The sequence below is a fragment of the Ahaetulla prasina genome, chromosome 2 (genome assembly GCF_028640845.1).
Source record: "Ahaetulla prasina isolate Xishuangbanna chromosome 2, ASM2864084v1, whole genome shotgun sequence".
Classification (NCBI taxonomy): Eukaryota; Metazoa; Chordata; class Lepidosauria; order Squamata; family Colubridae; genus Ahaetulla; species Ahaetulla prasina.
Window position 1 is genome coordinate 122,340,115 of NC_080540.1, and position 19,901 is coordinate 122,360,015.

The following is a 19,901-nucleotide window of genomic DNA, read 5'->3' on the forward strand; positions in this document are numbered from 1 at the left end:
TCCCTCAAAAAAGTGCAGTGTTAGGATGAATCCAGAAATAACGGAGCTCAGCTTTCAGACTGATACAGATGCAGACCTAATTATGGAATGATGCAAAGCCTTGATAAGTAAGTAAAATTTCATGCTGCTCTTCCATCTGTACAATCGCTGGTTCCTTCAGATACATAGAAGCCAAACTCCTGGCCTAGCCTTAAGGGGGTGGGGAGGGAGAGACAGACAGACCTAAACTCACCTCTGGAAAACCTTAAAGAAAAACTGCTTCCGAGAACATCTGTCCCTTTGTCAAGACAAAAACACCCCCTTCCAACCTCACAATTCAAGAAAGGAGACCAGTAACATCTGTAGGAAGACACCCAATCATCACCATCCTGCCAGCTGATAAAGGAAGATGCACACTCATCCTGAACACAGATGACTAAAAGGCCAAAGTGAACTATAGTCTCAACTCAAAATCCCAAAAACTTCAACCAAAAACTGTCTACTATTGACCTCACCCCATTCCTAAGAGGACTATAAGGGGCGTGCATAAGAGCACAAAAGTGCCTACCATTCCTGTCCTATTGTTCCCTTTCATTATATCAAATTAATATAGTTGTTGCATACTTTTGCTCATATGTTTTTTCTTTTATGATGTGTTGTTGTTTTATGTCAATGTTTACGTATACTGTTGTGACAAAAATAAATAAATAAATAAATAAAAAATTTCTGAAGGACAATGGTATATATGAAACTCTGAAGAGACCCCACCAGTAGTTATAAGAAATGTGAAAAAGTACCTTTGGGACACTTATGACCTGGATGACTGAGAATCTCCATAGACATCTCTCCCTTTGCTTTACCAATTATTTGTCTCTATGAACTAATTTGTTTGGGAGATTTAGAAGCTGTGGTGGCACGGTGATTAGAGCGCAGTACTGCAGGCTATTTCTGACTGCTGGCTGCCTGCAGCTTGGCAGTTCAAATCTCACCAGGCTGAAGGTTGTCTCAGCCTTCCATCCTTCTGAGGCCAGTAAAATGAGGACCCAGATTGTTGGGGGTCATATGCTGACTCTGTAAACCACTTAGAGAGTGGCTGTAAAGCACTGTGAAGCGGTATATAAGTCTAAGTGCTACTGCTATTAGAACAGTCTTGAGAGTTTAACCAAAAGCTGCATAGCGCTAAATTAACATAATCTATATATATTAAAGCTAATCACTCTGCCGGCAGCCCCATTCTTAAAGCTTAAGAGCTAAAAGACCATAATGATTAATTGCAATAAGTTTCATTCTTAGGGCCACATTTCCCCATCTTATCCCTGTTAAATCCTGACTTTCTCTAGAGCAAAGCTGGAATTCCCCAAAGCTGGGGATTTCTGGGAGTTGAAGTCCTCCAGGCCTAAAGTACCGAAGGTTGGAGACCCCTGCTCTAGAGGATCGATCTGGAACAGTGTTTATCAACCTTAGGGACGACCTGCATGGTGTTAAATGTCCCAACATCTTAAAACTGATAAGGTTGAGACACATTGCTTAGAGCAGGGGTCTCCAGCCTTGGTCCCTTTAAGACTTACGGATTTCAACTCCCAGAATTCCCCTGCCAGCAAAGCTGGCTTAAAGAAGCCTCTCGTACTCCGGTTAGAGATAATCTAATCGCAAACGGAGACGGGCGCTCTATCTGTCCCTACATCTATCAGTCAACGCTTGACGGCTTTTCATTGGACTCGGAGATGTTACCGCATTGCCTGGCGTCCATCGCACGTTGATGACGTAGACTGCTATGCTTGGGGAAGTTGCTTGTGACGTGGCAGAAGGCGGAAGCGATGTTGCGGCAGGTGGGAGCTCAGGGGCTATTATTTCCTAGCGCGGGCCAGGGACGCTGAGTGGGTTACTCACATCGGGACTGAAGGGACGATTTAATATTGGAGAGGGAGGTGAGCTGGAAGAGGACCTGGTGGAGGACTTCCAAGCCAAGGTCGTGGCTGCGGGAAATGAGTCCATGGCGATGAAGCCCATCCCAAGCTGCACAAATTGTGGCTGCTTTGTTAGAAGAGGGAAAGACCAGCTTGGCTCTTGCCCTCATCTTCCTTCCTTCCTTCTCCTGTGATGCCCGGGCTTATGCCCGCAAAGCAGTTCTTTCTTCCTGTCCCCAACTGTTAAATGTTTTTGCATATTGCTTTTAATTTGGGGTGGGGGAGTTGCATTTCTAAGGCTCCCAGGCGATAAAATGTGGGTGTAATTGAAATCAAACTGTGTATAATTGTCGAAATAAAATCCTCTGATGAACTCTAGCAAATTATGAAGACTAGGACTTGCAGGGTGCGAAAATCCGAGGTCGGCAAGGCGGCAGCATACAGTGAACTCTTTTAACGATTGCTGGTGCCCATTGGTCATTTTTAACTTAAATATAGTAAGGTGGCCTTAAGATATCACACAAACAGCAGGTTGGCTGCAGTATTACATGCCTGTGAATTGGAATACGTGACATTAAGTTTAGAGTAGTTTTATTTAGCTGTTATTTGACTAGGTATATTTCCAACTTTTGATTTATAATGCTGTAGAGTTATATTTGCTATAGAGTTTTAAAGTAAAAAACATATATATATATATATATATATATATACACACACACACACACACATACACTGAGGTTTTCGCAGGTGTTTGTATGTAGGTCTTTGGTTGTTCGGGTTTTCTCCCGTGTAAAATTGGAAATGTCTTGGCAACGTTTCGACGAAGTCTCATTCGTCATCTTCAGGCTTCAGCTTCGTGCTTCTGGGAGCAATGTGTGATCGCAGCTGTTTCTTCCTTTTAACTGCTAGTGGGGGTTTGAACTGATTGGGTGGGAGCTTGGCTGTGCTCTGATTGGATGGAGGGTTTTTTGTGCTCTGATTGGCTGGGGGTGTGTCCTGTTTGGGTGGGGGCTTGGTTGTGCTCAATTTAGTCTGTGTTGCAGGGGGATTTGAGCTGGTGAGCTGCATAGCTGTTGTTTGGCTTTGTGGTGGTGCTACATCTTCATAGTGGGTGTCAGTCTGCTGCATGTATGGATTGGAGGGGTTTGAAATGGCTAATGTTGCAGCTGCGGTCTGGCTTCTGGTCCTTGGTCGTGCTTCATGATCAGTGTGGGTTTGGGTCTGCTTTCTGGGTGGATGTCACCACCGCACATCCACTAAAAATATATATAAAAACTCAAGCCTGTGAACATACCTAATACTCCTGCTTCTTATTTTTCCCCACAATAATAACCCTGGGAGAATCATTGTGTTCCGCTATGGAGCTTGTGTCACAATGCTTGTTTTATCATCTGCTCCCCCTTATCTCTTACCCTCACCTCCAGGCACCCATCGTTTCATCATAATAGCATAGGTTGGAATTTTTTGTTGAATTGTTGCAAAATGGCATAGATTTTTTTTTTTTTAAATTCCCATTTTTAAAATCTGTATATCTCTCTAGGATAGTAACGATGAGACGGAAGATGTTTCACTTTTTGATGGAGAAGACGAAATGTCCAGAAAGCCCAAGAAATCAAAAATAAAGTAAGTCTGGAAGAAAGAGGCTGCTATGTCTTAACAGGCTTTTGGGGTGATGGTTGGGAAAAAAAGTTCTGGCATGGCCTAACTCTCCTAAGAAGCTGCAAATATAGTTTGGTTTAGTAACCATGATGATGGTGAAATCCTGTGTAGGTATATAGGTTGAAAATATTTTCATTAATATCAGCATAGATTCTGCTTTCGTTGTCGTAACTAGCGGGACACTTACCTAGAATGAACTGCAATATTTACTTATCTCTTTACCTTCAGCAGACATTTGCAAGAAAATGATGTTGTGGAGTATGGTGTTTCAAGTTAAAGAATTAGTTTGTTCATGTTTAATACCTTTAACACTATTAAACAACATCTACCTAACTCAGGTCCTTGGGAAGAACTCAATAGATGGACAAAAATGCCAAATCCCGTTTAAACTAGGCTGACTGTGTGAGCAATCATAATAATATAGTAATGCTAATAAGAACATTGCTGCCTTTATGAAATTGGAATAATAGCATAAATTCTAAACCTTGATTTGACCAGATTAAACACTGAAATTTGATAACCAAATTATTTTCTTCCTATGTCTTTTACAGACACCCTATAGCTTCCTTTTTCCACTTGTTCTTTCGGGTCAGTGCAATAATTGTCTACTTACTTTGTGAATTGTTAAGCAACAGCTATATTGCCTGTATGGTGACAATCATCTTACTTCTGTCGTGTGACTTTTGGGCAGTGAAGGTAAGACATTTTGTAAGATGTTGATATTCGAAAATGTGATTTCCATCTTAACATATAAGGAAATTTGCATTTACATTCAAATATAACCAGGTGACTATTTTTATGCTTTATTCTATTTGTAGACATTTTACCATCCTTGTATATACATGCAGAAGGCTTGCTCTCTATAATACTTTATAACTACTTTTTATGGATTTTAATTAATGTTTTCATTGAAACATTAGAGTTCTGTTTATGGGATGTTTCTGCCACCAAAGAAGACAGCACTTTTTAAATTTATTCTCCTAACCTTTATAGAAGCATAATAAGTTATTACAGAGTTTTTGACCTGGGAGGATGGGAATCCTATGGAAAACATGCACAGTTCTTTTGCATTTATACAACTCAGAATGGAGCTATAAAACAGAAAAAGCAAGAAAAAGCAAGAACTTTTCATTGTAGATGGAAGTTGTGCACATTTATATATTAAATTCAGAGTGAAATTAACACAGCATGATTGTGTGTTAACAAGGGCTCAAGAGGGTACACTATATGTTCCAATTGAAAAATAGGGTTATTTGTCCCTTTGCTTGCTTAGGACTCATCATTATTACAGATATTGAACAAAACAGCCTCTTTTCCCTTATACAAAATAGAGGCCAGTTCTATTCCTTGGTCATGCTATCATTGTTATAACAATGTATTTTAGAGAGCATGTCAAAGTGAGGTAGGACTATTCACATTGTTAAATATGTGTTATTGTACTTTTATGCCTGATAATATTACAAATATGTTTAAATGTTTGAAAAAGCACTTCCATCATGTAATTGTTTTATATCTTTAAAGCAGGCACTTGTTATAAACATTCCAGAGTTATTTGGGCAGGAAGACATATGGTGAACTATTCTTGTGGCATTTGAAATAACCAGAAGGCATACAACCTATGTTCATGATAGTGGTCTAAGAGACTTTGTAACAACATGTCTCCATGTCACTAGTGAAATTATAACTTTGCTTGCCAAGAAACTATTTGCAGTAAACTTAATAGGACTGCCAAGAATGCTGCCCAGGGGCATACTAGTGCAAGCTGAGCAATTGATAGCTCACTTAGAACTGTGACTCTAATAGCTGCTCATGGTCAAACTGTTGAACAGCACAACAGGAATGAGATTCTTGTTTCATTAGAGTTCTGTGTATAAAACAGTGTCGGCATTTGGGGGAACTTATTTAGCAAAATGTATGATTGCTGTTGCAGGAAGCACTTTCATGCTGTATTTAACTCTCTCCAGAATGTCACAGGAAGGTTGATGGTTGGCCTCCGATGGTGGAATCAGGTTGATGATGATGGCAAAAGTCACTGGGTGTTTGAAGCCAGGAAGGTAAATATCTCCCCTATTGCTGAGGGAATGGCTGTGAATGGCATACTGTACAGCTTAGAACACTTTTAACTCCAGAATTGGATACAAGGTCACTACACACAAATCACAGCACAATTATTGGGGTTAGTAGTTGTGTGCATTTGAAATCTGCTTTAACCTCTGATTTGGGGACTAGGCTACAAAGGTGTACAGAATATGTTCATTTGCAGTGAGATAAATTATATGAAACTATTGAACTTATTTTCAAGAATTATGATTGAATGAGGTAAGATCAAATTGTGAAATCATACAAGCAATATATTTCAGAGTTCCTGTACAGCAGTGTTTCTCAATTGTGACAACTTGAAGAGGTATGGACTTCAATTCCCAGAATTCCCCAGCCAGCATAGCTGGCTGGGGAATTCTGGGAGTTGAAGTCCACACCTCATCAAGTTGTCACAATTGAGAAACTCTACTGTACAGGAACAACATGAAGTTAAAGAACCAAACACAAGCAACAGTTTTTAGGCACGCTGAGAATCGTTTTTTCAAACTTAAGTCATGAAAATGTTTAGATACATCAGGCCAATGCAAATGAAGTGTTCCCTTTAATATGAGTTTGAGGATAGGTTCTCAGCAGTGGTGAAATCCAAATTTTTTTTACTAACGGTTCTGTGGGTATGGCTTGGTAGGCGTGTCATGCAAAGGATCCTGCAAAATCCCCATTCCCACCCCATTCCAGGGGAAGGATACTGCAAAATCCCCATTCCCTCCCCACTCCTGGGGGAAGGGTATTGCAAAATCTCCATTCCCACCCCACTCTGGGAGCAGCCAAAGGTGGTATTTGCTGGTTCTCCAAACTGCTCAAAATTTCTGCTACCAGTTCTCCAGAAACTTTGTCAGGCTTTCCAGGATTCTGTTACTACATCCTACAGTAAGTAGTAAAGATGAATCACTGTAGTTCTTGTGTTGTCTGTTTCCGGACATGCTGACAAAGGCTACAGTTAATTTTCAAATATTTGTTTCCCTTTGGTCTTCATCATGTGAAGACTTGTTTAAGCAATGATATTTACTGTTCTTTACAGGTAGTTCTCACTTTACAACCATTCATTTCAACGACTGAAGTTACAGCGATACTGAACAACTGGTTTGTTGTTGTTAGTTGCGAAGTCGTGTCCGACCCATCGCGACTCCATGAACAACGTTCCTCCAGGCCTTCCTGTCCTCTACCATCCTCTGGAGTCCATTTAAGCTCACGCCTACTGCTTTAATGACTCCATCCAGCCACCTCGTTCTCTGTCGTCCCCTTCTTCTTTTGCCCTCAGTCTTTCCCAGCATTAAGCACTTCTCCAGTGAGTCTTTCCTTCTCATTAGGTGGCCAAAGTATTTGAGAATGACTGGTACTTAGGCCCAGTTCCTGAAGTTATGGTTACATGATCAGAATTCAGTTACTTGGCAATACCCTACCTGCATTTATGACTGCAGGGGCATCTCTGCCCTTTTGGCTCTCCTGCACAATGAAATTTATTGGCAGACGCAACAATGCTGGGGTTGAAGTAGTGGCTTGGGGCCTTCGGAAGTGACAGCCAGCCAGCACCACTGGTGAGTGTGGGCCTCTACTTCAGCCCAATGCCATCTCGAGCGCCAAACTGTGGCCAGATTCCTCTGCCACATTCACCTTCACCATCTTCCACTGCTGTTGAGATCTGCCCTGTGTGAGTCAACTGCTGGTTGTGAGAGGCCTTTTTCCAAGGCTGTTCATGCCATTCTCCAAATCATGAGCAGCGTTGGGAGAAAGGCCTGTTGAAGCCAGAGGCTGCCTCACATAGAGCCAGACCAGGCATGTCTTGTTGGCAGTGGGAGTAAGACAGTGAAGGCCAGCTGGGCATGGCAGGGCCTGCAGAGCAGAGGGTGACAGGGATAGCTGAGGCTTTGTAACATGGTGCTGGGTTGGTCAAGGAAGGGCTCTCTCCCTTGATACCCCTTTTTGGTGAAAGGGTACTTCATTCTTTTCCACTCTGAAGAAATATACAATTTCAAAGATATAAAATCTTCTATTGCATGATTTCTTTAAAGAATAATTAGATTCTGCTGCTTCAGAAGCTGTAATATCAGTGAGATTTTTCAGTATTTAACTAAAGTCCTCTTTTTGTAATGTTGCTTTATGCTTAATTAAAAAAATAAAATACAGTGTAAGTAAAATACTACTACTGTTCATTTTTAGGCATCTGGTCAGGGGAGGAAAGCTATTTCAGAAGCAGAGTCCAGAATCTTCTGGCTAGGATTAATCACATGTCCTTTACTCTGGGTGATTTTTGCCTTCAGTGCCCTATTTTCTTTCAAAGTTAAGTGGCTGGTGAGTAAAATGTTCAGTTGTTTCCTGCTAAGCTCGTTCTTGGGGCACAGTGAGGCCTTGCTTCTCTTACATATCTTCTTCTCCTTTTATAGGCAGTGGTAATTATGGGTGTAGCATTGCAAGGAGCTAATCTTTATGGCTATATTCGGTGCAAAGTGGGTAGCAGGAAGAACCTGACCAGCGCAGCAACTTTCTACTTGGGAAGGCAGTTCCTGCGGCAGGTACGTCGGAATTTTATTTATGCAACTTTTTTTCTCCTCTCCCAGCGTTTGCCTTGGTGCTTATCTAACTTTGTGTTTCCTGATTTTGCTACTTTTTGTAGGCCTGGAGATTTAAATAATTCAAGATCCAACACTGATCTGTTCAGGTTCTGTTACAGATGAAATGGGTGCTTGTTTCGATTGTATGTGTTATAGCTCTGCCTTGGCCTGTTGAGGAAATATGTTGCATAAGCTTTTAGAGTGCTCTCTCCTGTTAATTTGAACACCTATGGCTTATCTTTGAGAAATCTGATTTGAGGGTCTGAAGCTTAGGCTAGCGGTCTCTTAACTTTTCCGGCTTGGTGGAGCAGCGGAGGGGGAAGAGGGGATGGTTCCGCGTGAGCAGCAGGGGAGTGCGTAGCTCCATTTGCACAAGCAGCGTACATGCTTACTGCACACACAAGTGGAGTTGCGTGCGTGCTTACCCCCACTTCTGTGGCCCAGTTCTAAACGGGTCATGGTCTGGTAATGGATCGCGGCCCAGGGGTTTGGGACCCCTGGCTTAGATGATCCTCATGATTTTAATAACCTTATGTACTCCATTTAACCATCTTCTGTTTAGGCAGTATTGTTTCCTTGAAGAAACTCTACAAGTGCTTTGATAATAGCCTTTTCTAGGCAAAGGTCCAGTCATTGTGTCTGCCCACAGAAAGTGGTACAGAGAATATTTTTTCCAGAATTGGGGCAAGTGTTGTGAACCTAATCTTGCATAGCTTCTTCTCCGGTAATATTACACTCCTAACCAGAGCATACAAAACATTTGCTAGACCAATTTTCGCATACAGCTTGTCTGTCTGGAATCCACACTGCATATCATATATTAATACAATTGAACGTGTCCAGAAATATTTCACAAGAAGAGTCCTCCACTCCTCCGCTTGTATCAAAATATCTTATGCCACCAGACGTGAAATTTTGGCCTTAGAAAATTTAGAACTACGCTGCCTTCAGTATGACCTAAGCATAGCTCATAAAATCATCTGCTACAATGTCCTTCCTGTCAATGATTACTTCAGCTTCAACCACAACAATACAGGAGCACATAATAGATACAGACTTAAGGTAAACCGCATCAAACTCGATTGCAGAAAATATGACTTCAGCAACAGAGTTGTCAATGCCTGGAATGTACTATCTGACTCTGTGGTTTCTTTACCAAACCCCCACAACTCTAGCCTTAGACTGACTACTGTTGACCTCTCCCATTCCTAAGAGGTCTGTAAGGGGCGTGCATAAGAGCACCAGTGTGCCTACCATCCCTGTCCTAATGTCCCCATTTATTTGTATCCATTTTATGTATTCAATTCATCTTATACTTATATATATTATTTAATATGTATTCAACAAATAAATAAATAAATAAAAAATAAAGTACAGCCTACAACACAATTTTTCAAAGAGTTTAAGTGTAGTCAGTAGAGTCCTGATCTAATGCTATTTACTTTTCTTTTACAGACCACGCCCAAGGATGACCAAGCAGTATCTTGAAGTTCATGAAGAAACACTACCTGCCATTTTCAGTCCTTATGGAGAATGGGGGGAAAAACACCCCTATTTCTTGGGCTCTGTACAGGAAATTTATAATCTGTGTATGGATTTTTGTAATTAAATATCTTATAGAAGTGTTAATTGTTACCATTTCTTACAACTTAGATTTTACAGAGCTCTTCTTGACTCAGCTGACTGCTGGACTCTTTAATTAATTAATTCTCCACTTAAAAGTAGGTTAAAAAAATAGTGATGACATCTGTGACTATTTATAACGTTGCATTCCTGAAATAGCCAGAACTGTCCCCAGGAACTTCGCAGTCAAATATTTTTGCTGTTTGAAATCCAGCTTGTTCAAGAAGTCTCATGATAAGGGCTTGAGCAATCTTTCCTCATGTGAGAACTATGGAATGTAACCTAGATGACTTAATGTCTACATTATTGCAAGATCAGGTATTTTTAAGCAAGTATTTTAGATCTGAATTGGATAATTTGAACAATTGGATAATTTCAGCTAAAGATCAGGAATTGAGAGGAAGAACTAAGGGTTCCAATTTCACAATCAGAATAGAAAAACACTGATGCCTATTGATCGGCAAAAAATAACTTTCCTATTTTGTTTGGTTTTGATCTGAACCTTCTTGAATATTGAGATTTCCCGAGAAGCAAGGGCAAGTTCCCTTCAGCTTAATATCTGAATAAAAGAGAATTCTCAGGCTACAACCACCGTAGCCTACAAGGATGTAGATCTCAATTCATAGCATCCTATAGAGAGAGGAAGGATTTGAGTGTGCCCCTTTGTGCCACTTAACAAGTTACTGATACAGAAGAACTGTTCTGAAATTGCTAGTGTCAATTCATAATGAACCCGAACAAGCAACTTCAGAACTGGTGAAATAGGAGATTGAGCTATTTAGGCGGCTCATGTTACTAGAAAAATCAGCCCAGGTGATCCACTGGAATAATTTAGGTCATGAGTAACCAATCCCCAGGTCGTGGCCCACTTTCGGGCCATGACTTATTTGGAACCAGGCTGTGTGAGTGGTGGGCAGGTGCATGTTCACATGCATGCGCAGCTCAGCTTGCGCAAGTCAAGCTGCAGGCACATGTGCATTGGCCTACAACTTGTGTGGGCCAGTTCCCTTCTCCTCCTCCTCCCCCAGCTGGGCTGTCGTCAAGCCGCAAAAGTTGTGGACCACTGATTTAGCCTAGTATTTCTTTGCAAATGTGAGCAATGCTTCAGTGAATTTAGGCTCTACTGAGAATGTGGTAGATTTCTGCAAATTCATTGCTTTGAGTGAGTCCTGTGCACAGGGCCTAGCTTGTCACGGTGTGCTACAGATAGTTTTCAAAATCAGAATTAAAGTTTATTGAGTTACTGCTGTTTACTGGGTGGACATCCAATTCTTCATTTCAAACATGATCAATTTGTATAGTTCTCAAGATGCTTAAACAGGAGTTGAAGCTGCATTACAATTACTGTTCAGAAGTTTATAAGTTAAGCTTAGAAAAGAAGTGTTGATTATAAACAGACTGAATATAAGCCTAGTGGTGGTTTATTGTTCATTTTTAAAAGGAAAAGCGATTGGCAAGTTTCTATATGAATGTTCATATTTGGATATGAAAAGTGACGGTTCTTGGAATACAGAAATAATGTATTTAAAATCTCTGCTTTGCATTGTGCATGTTTGTGGACCTTTCAAATTTAACCTGTTTTCCAAAGAAATATATTTTTTTAAAGCTGAAAAATTCTGAATGGGTTTGATTTAGTGTGCCAATATCATGTGCCTCAGGTGATACACTGTAGTGATTTTCATGTCGATTAACAAGCTTATGTTTTGAATGTACTCTGATATAGTCCTCCCCCTTTGTCTTTTGTTTCCCTTGCCTTTTTGAGTTCTGCCCATTTCCATTTTTCACAACTGCATTCTCTGGGAAAGAGGCTGCGGTAGTTTCAGAGATGCACAAGTCTTTTTTTAAGTGCATCGTTAATAATTTTGCAAATCAACTTGAGCTTTATCTCCTTAGCTGGACACTGCAGCTAGTTGAGCATTTTAGTTGCTGGCATTCCTCAGTGATGTATTCAGTAGCTTCGATTACCCAAACAGTGAACGCTAGTGTAAATGACTTAATATGGCAAATTCATTTTTTATTAACTAGTCTAATAATGTTATTATTACCCAAAAAGAGTCACAACAGATTGAATATCATAAAAACAGTATTCATACCACTGCAAATGTAATATTTTCTAGGAAAATTTTTCACCCATTTAACTGAGAGAGTAAGTTAGTGTTGTGCTTACATGGGTGTGAATCACATCACCTTTGAGATGTTTCATTTCTGCTTATACTGTATCAACAGTATTCAAGCTTTAAAGTAACAACCTACACAAGTTGCTCTTCTTGAGAATCTCCCAGTTTTGCATTTTTTTTTTGCTGCTTATATTTCCTATCATATCTTCTCACTCATCAATCTTTCTGTTTTTTGCATTTCTAAAGTTTAACATAATTTCTTCTTAAAACACTTATTCTTCTATACAAAGTCATCTAATAATATCAAAGAACTTTTCATTGCTGGACCTTTCCCAGCAATAGTTTTCACATTGCACACTGAATTACTGGCAAATTCCCCAATAGTTGTAAGACGTGAAGGACCATGCTGAAATAGTGAGATGGATATATATAAGTTTAATAAACAAATAAACTATCATCCTATATTCCAAACTTGCCCATCAGATGCCAAGCAAATATACATCAAATGATGGTCAGATTTCAGCCAAACCTGATTTTAGAGAGCAGACTGCCTTTGTTTGACATAATAAATGCATATCTATCAGCCATTGATAACCTTATTCTGTATAAATCTACCCAGTTGCTTTTTAAAGTTAATTAACTGTCCAGCTGTATTATATGCTACTATATTGCACAGATGTTTGTAGAATGCTTTTCTCTGTCATGATTCTTCTACATTTTAGATTTATGGAATGAATCAATTTTTATATTGAAGGGAAAAACCTGGAAGTCTGCATGTCTAAATTTACACTGTAATTATGTCTTCTTCACAGCTGATCTGGTTGATTTCCAAAATCTAAGCCAAGATTTGTAAGTAAGATCTAAGCCCTTACTTATAAGGGAGACCCCATCCCCAGAAATAATAGAGAGGTGGGCTACATTAGGATATCAACAATAACAACAAACAATAATTTGAATTTCTGCTTCTATTTGTTGCTAGGACAACTATGTGGATGTATTGTATCCATGAAGTCATTGAGTCAAGTTTGAGTTGAATTTTTCTTATTACCTCCTGCTTTAGCTTTTTTTTTCTATGTAAAAAGCTTTGAACATTGTCACCTTCCTTTCCTCTTAAGTAAACTGTTCCAGACCCACAATCATTTTCTGCACCTTCACCATTTCTACAATAATACTTTTAGCAGAGAGTCTGGGGCTTGGCACATAGTATTCCAAAGATAATTGCACCTGGAAAGTATATAAAGGCATTGCAAAATGAGCAGTTTTGTTTAAATTGCCTTTCTTATTTGTAAATTAGAAGGCAAAGCTGTGCTTCTTTTCAGCTATAATTGTTGCTTTGCTATAATTCTTACTTTTGGAAATTTTTCAAGATTAGTATGCATTTGTGTTTCCTGTACACAAACTATTGCCTTCCCTGATGGTTCACCACATTTTCCAATAATTATGGGTAGCATTTTTCATTCTGGCTGTTTCTAGATGGACATCTTAATACGCAATGTATGCTTCCCTCAGTACAGTTATTTGATGAAGTATCCAGACAGCCTTATTCTTCTGTCAACATCCCCACATCCCGTCTTCTTTCTGTTCTGGGACAATCTTTTCCCATGGAAAGCCCTGTAACAGAAGCACGTATGTCCAAGATGCTAGTGGTGCCATACGGCAAATCTCTTTTTATAAAATAGAGTTAGGAAATTAATGTCAGCAGTGATACCGTGATCTTTTTCCCCAATCTCCTCTCTGAGAATTCAGGTTCTTTTCAAATATGTGTGCAAACGTTTCAAATTTTAAATCATTTAGGAAATAAGGTTTGTAGCTGTTTTGTTCACTTTCAGAAAAAAAATTATTTTGTATGCATAATAGTGAGATAGCCATCTACAAATGAACATTTAAAAATGCTTTCTGTATGTCTGTCCAACTGCAATTTCTGAATTAGATGCATACAAATCTCCACCTTATTTTTCTCTAACAAAAAGGAATTTTCCCTAAATAATCCCAGCCATTATGACAAATGGCAAGGCATTGTAAAAGGTGTAGTTCAAATTTTCTAGAGAGCATCTGTTTATCAGAGTATTTTTATTATAGTCTGTTCTCAGAATATATCCACTTATTCAATTCATAATGGTCAAATTTGTCCATTGATTTGACTTTTCCCTAATTTCTCAAGACATGAAGTTTGGTAGGTGTGCTGAGAATTCTCTGTTAAAAGAAGGTACAGTTTTCAGATAAAATCCAGTTCTTTGGTTTGTGATATACTTTCTAGTAAAGGTAAAGGTTTCCCTTGTCCAACTCTAAGGGACGGTGTTCATCTCTGTTTCTTAAATAAGGGAATCTATTGTCTGAAAACACTTCTGTGATTATTTGGCCAGCATGACTATACGCTAAGGCACACAGAATGTTGTTACCTTGCCACCTGAGTGGGACCTATTTTGGTACCTATTTATCTACTCGCATCTGCATGCTTTCGAACTGCTAGGTGGGCAGGAGCTGAGGCAATTAACGGGAGCTCACCGCACTGCAGTGCTCAGGTCTTGAACCCAGGCTGTCAGCTTGCCAGCTATCTTTAACCACTGAGCCTTACACCCTCTATTCCAGGGATGTCAAACTATTTCATTGAGGGCTGCATCAGGGTTGTGTTTGACCCGGGGGGGGGGGGGGAATGGGCGTGGCTGGAGTAGGCATGGCCAGCTCAACATCCTGCAGCCCTCTGCTAGCAAAAACGGAGCCCAGGAGGGCCACACATGTTTTCATTGGCAGACGGCTGCAGGAGGCTGTTGCAGCCAAAAACGGAGCTTGGGAGGGCTGCGTGACTTTTCTCTGGTATAGGCACCACAGGCCGGTCCTTTTCTGTTTCCAGGGTGGCCCCGCGGACCAGATCTAAGCACCCCGCGGGTCGGATCTGGCCCACAGGCCCTGAGTTTAACATCCCGGCTCTATTCTATCTAGTATGAGGGGGGGGCAGGGGGAAATATTCTAGAATGTTTGCATCTCATGTTGCTGTAATCTACTGTATTTTTCGGAGTATAAAACACACCAGAGTATAAGAAATACCTTAGTTTTTGGGGAGGAAAATAAGCAACAAGCTGATTGGCAGGTGGATTGGCCTCCCGGAATACCCACAATCAGCTGTTCCCAGAGGTGAATTTTAACAACAGGTTCCTTGGTTGTGAACTCTGTGCCTTCCTTCCCCCCCCTTTTTTTTTTCCTGCCTCTGAAACACTGTTTCAGAAAAAAACTTTTTTCTGCCTCTGAAAGCCTCCAAAACAGAACTTCAGAAAAAAAGCCTCTGAAGCTCTGTTTGGGAGCTTCTTTTCTGAAGCTTCTTTCAGCCTCTGAAATCTCCATTTGTGAGGCTGGGTGAGGCTACATTTGGAGTATAAGACGCACCCAGATTTTCACCCTCTTTTTTGGGGGAAAAAGCTGTGCCTTATACTCTGAAAAATACGGTAGATTTTGAAAAATGGATGGCTAAGAAGAACAAAAAGTTTATTTCCAACCACCTGCTTTTTTTTATACCTTCGTAGCAGGGAAGGATAGCCAGCCCTGGAGGCCTTCAAAGTGCTGCCAGCTGCCCCTCTACAAAATTAAAAAAAGCAATCCCTACTATCATTGGCTGCTGAAGATGTAGAATTCTGGACTGACCTCAGGTAGAGAAGCTGGTGCTTGAAAATGAATTGACAGATTAAATTCATTTAAGTGAGCCTAGTTCTTAAGAGGGAACTGCAAATTAGCAAGGTGACCCTGAAACCCTGAGGTATTTAAGCAGCTGTAAACTACTGCATAAATAATATGATTATATTCCATTTAAGAATTGAGGTATATAAATTAAATTGATAGCACTTCTGGTAAAACTGATATCAGATTGGCAAACTTTTTCTATGATGGGGCTGAAGCTGCTAAATTTAGGGAATAGATTCAATATTGGGGAATTTGTGTGCCAAAAATGTGTAACATGACCATAAATACCATTATGTGAAAGGAAAGAATACCAGCAGCTGTTTTGCAGAGCCCTAACGTGTAGACCCCCGTTATGGATGTTCTTAATACCCTGGAGATAATTGTAGATTAGCTGAGAATTTTAGGTGCCAGAATATTCTCCGAAAATTGGGCTGTTTATCCGAGGGTGGATTCATTTGCAAATATATACGGTAAATAGTATGATAGTATAATCTTGTGAATGCATGCTGGAAAGGGCTTTGGTTCTCTTTCTTTTGTTGTGGTGGTGTTTACTTAATTCCTTAGGAGTACTTTTTTCCCCCTCAGAGCAAAAAACAAAACCCACCCACATAATAATAACATCAGCTAATTATAGCCTTTTTCTAATCTTGCTTTTCTTGCCAATTGGGAAGCAACACATCCCATTATGATGTGAGAATGCAGTGGCCTTTATTTGCAACCCAATTTGATAGTTGATGGAATGTAAACATTAAAAAGGATTTTGGATGAACTTTTGGTATGATAGAAACAGAAGCAATGCTTTCAAAGGCGTTATGTGGTCATCAGAAGCAGCAACATAGAGGAAGAGTGAAGCAAGGAATAAACTACAGTACATCAGCTAATCCCATTGGATGCTGTCCAATCTGTTAGAGTATAAGAATCATCATGCCCAAATAGAATGACTTCTGGCAGTTTTAAGAAGTAAAAAACCCCCACAAAATAAGCAATGTTGATGTTCAATGTAAAAAGCATAAAGTAAAACTTCCTGTTTACTACTGTTTATTTTCTCTTGGCATCAAACAAATTAAGAGCACAGCTTGGTGGCCACGTTCAAATACTATCTTTGAATTAGTGAGAAAAAGCATGAATTAAGCAGAATAGCATGTTGACAGAAGTGGCACTGCCTTCTTTGCAGATCTCTCTTTCTAACCCAGAAAGAAACCAGCAATTTGCAGGTTTAATGTGGGACATGTTAAGGAAAGTGATTGGTGGGGTCCCCTGGCTTTGTTTCTCTTCCTATTGAAAATTACATCTGGCCATGGAAAAAGTGACCATCAATCATGATGAGGTAGGGATGGATGGATGTAGCCAGGTGCTTAGAACTAGTGGGACTACATGTCAATGGCTTGACTTACAAATTACAAGCATAGAAATGCCCTGCACTTGTTACCTGTCTGTCAGGCTATTTCTGAACACCGGTTTACTGTGCTTCTGAAACAGTGCTAACTTTGCATCCAAAAATAGACAATCAAAAGTGAATGGGTGTGTGTGAGGTGAAACAATCAATGGAGACCAAACACTGTCCTCAACAGGTACTGCAAAGGAATAGCAAGGTGAGCAGTAAGGAAACCTTTCTGTAAGTAATTCAGGAAGGCGGCAATGGGATGAGAGTGAGCTAAATGACAGCCTTCCCATCCAGTAATAAAATTATTATCAGTACAGCCACATGTCAACAGAGGCAGTGGAAAATCTGCAATGCACTCATTGGTAAGACAACAAGCAATACACCTCTAGCAGATCCTGGCTCTCTTTCCAAATTGCAATCTACCTATGTAGCACAGAACTAGTATTCTCTCAAGAATAGTAAATATATCATTAAGAGAAGCACTCTTCTCAGAAAAGTATTAAATCTGTTTATAAAGATTTACTCTTCTGACCTTTCCAACTCATACTGCAGCCCATCAAGTAAAAATAGAATAGAATAGATTTTTTTATTGGCCAAGTGTGATTGGACACACAAGGAATTTGTCTTAGTGCATATGCTCTCTGTGTACATAAAAGATACATTTGTCACAAATCATAACGTACAACACTTAATGATAGTCATAGGCAGTGGTGGGATTCAAATAATTTAACAACTGGTTCTCTGCCCTAATGATTTCTTCCAACAACCATTCACCAAACTGCTCAGAAAGTTAACAATTGGTTCCCCCAAGTGATGCAAACTGACTGAATCCCACCACTGGTCAGAGGGTACAAATAAGCAATCAGGAAACAATATCAATATAAATTGTGAGGATACAAGCAATGAAGTTACAGTCATACAGTCATAAGTGGGAGGAGATGGGTGATGGGAACCATGAGAAGATTAATAGTAATGCAGAGTTACTAAGTAGTTTGACAGTGTTGAGGGAATTATTTGTTTAGCAGAGTGATGGTATTTGGGAAAAAACTGTTCTTGTGTCTAGTTGTTCTGATGTGCAGTGCTCTATAGCGTCGTTTTGAGGGTAGGAGTTGACACAGTTTATGTCCAGGATGTGAGGGATCTGTAAATATTTTCACAGCCCTCTTTTTGACTCTTGCAGTATACAGGTCTTCAATGGAAGACAGGTTGGTAGCAATTGTTTTTTCTGCAGTTCTAATTATCCTCTGAAGTCTGTGTCTGTCTTGTTGGGTTGCAGAACCAAACCAGACAGTTATAGAGGTGCAGATGACACACTCAATAATTCCTCTGTAGAACTGTATCAAAATGTTGCTTAAGTCAGGTCTGCACAGTATTTGTTTGATCAATCTTTTGAGGAAGGGAAGGAGAGTCTCCAGACATGCAAAAGGCTACTTCTGAAACAGAGTAGACTGGATTCCAGAAACAAGCAAACTATTGTTTGGCTTCTTATTTCGAAACTGTATATTCCTTATCACATTAGATCCAGAGCCATTTAAAATCTTTACCAGCAGGGGGAACCACATTCCTTCTTTCTATTCTAACTTGCAGGCACAGCAGGCTAGAAAATGGCGACATTTTATACTGTAAAGACTTTTCAAAGGCACTTTTTCCTTCTTTCACTCATGGCTCCAGAGATCTGTTGAAATATGAAAAGTGTCAAAAGACAATCATGCCAGTCCTAACTTTATCTCTCTGGGAAGCAGAGGAAGTCGAGCTGCAGAAAAAAGGGGACATACACAAATGTGTAGCTACTTTGAGAGCAACGGTTTTTGCTTTATATGTCGGTTTGTATTAGCATTCTCTATCCCATTCCCACTCATTTGCTGCTGAACGTTACAGGAAATGCATACCAAGCAGAGAAATAGTCTTTATTTATACTCTTGTCATCTCCAAGACCAGCTCATTCCTGCTGAGATGGAGGCTAAAGCAGGAAATGGTTGTGGAACTATTACTTGGAGCTACTGGTTGAGTGGAAAGAAGCGAATTGGGACCAGAAGGGTGTAAGTGAGGGTGAGACCTACAGTTTGGCTTGACTTTCAAGCTGCTTTCAATCCCATTTAGGTGCCAAGAGTCCAGTTTCAGGAAGGAGTGCTGCTCCCTACTTAACAGGACTTATTAAAAAAAAATCAGGCTGGAGTCTTATTTGACCAGATTTTTTTCATTACAGACCAAGCAGCAAAATGGGAGGGGGGGCTAATTTTCTCTGCATTTCCCAGAGTGGCTTGGTTATCTTCCAGGGAGCTGCTTTTAAAATCCATCTAACTCAGCAGAAACAGATGCAGATCTGCAGTTGTGGAAATAGGAATTCAGAATTCCCAATTTTCATAGCCTGGGACTGCAAATTCTGTTTTGGCCAACCTGAACTTCTTACTCCTCACTCACCAGTCTCCATATGGCTTGTTCGCTTTGTTTTATTTTATGTGAAAATTCAGGCATAGCTAAAGTCGAATATTTATGGTAAGCTCTGAAGACTCACAGTCCAATAGCTGTATGATTATTTGTATATAGGTTGTCATTATCTAAATCAGGATCTGAGTGCTCGGAGCTGCCTGCATCTCATCTCAAAGCTTAATAGCCTTTTTTCACTGCTGAATTAAAATGATACCACTCTAGCTTTGAGTGCACCCCAAAAAATATGAATTGTCCTATTCCTATTACTGCTTGGGATTGTGCCTCTGTTGTACCTGTTCAGAACCACTGCATAATGGCATAGAATAGAATAGAATTTTTATTGGCCAAGTGTGATTGGACACACAAGGAATTTTCTTGGTGCATATGCTCTCAGTGTACATAAAAGAAAAGATAACTTCATCAAGGTACAACACTTACAACACTTAATGATAGTCATAGGGTACAAATTTAAAACTTAATC

General features: G+C 39.9%; 1 protein-coding gene across 3 annotated transcripts; it reads left to right on the top strand.

Annotated features, from left to right (window-relative positions):
• The first annotated feature begins 1,742 nt into the window (after positions 1-1,742).
• On the top strand, positions 1,743-11,349 carry TVP23C (trans-golgi network vesicle protein 23 homolog C). Of its 3 annotated transcripts, none has more exons than XM_058169657.1 (7): positions 1,743-1,808; positions 3,427-3,509; positions 4,097-4,241; positions 5,510-5,599; positions 7,803-7,934; positions 8,027-8,155; positions 9,650-11,349. In XM_058169657.1, the coding sequence occupies exons 1-7, from the start codon at positions 1,797-1,799 to the stop codon at positions 9,680-9,682; spliced, it is 624 nt and encodes a 207-aa protein (XP_058025640.1). In that variant the 5' UTR covers positions 1,743-1,796; the 3' UTR covers positions 9,683-11,349. The 3 variants fall into 3 exon arrangements, with proteins under 3 accessions (XP_058025640.1, XP_058025641.1, XP_058025642.1); XM_058169658.1 differs by having other exon boundaries at positions 1,774-1,907; XM_058169659.1 differs by lacking the exons at positions 1,743-1,808; positions 4,097-4,241 and having other exon boundaries at positions 3,439-3,509.
• The last annotated feature ends 8,552 nt before the right edge of the window (positions 11,350-19,901 follow it).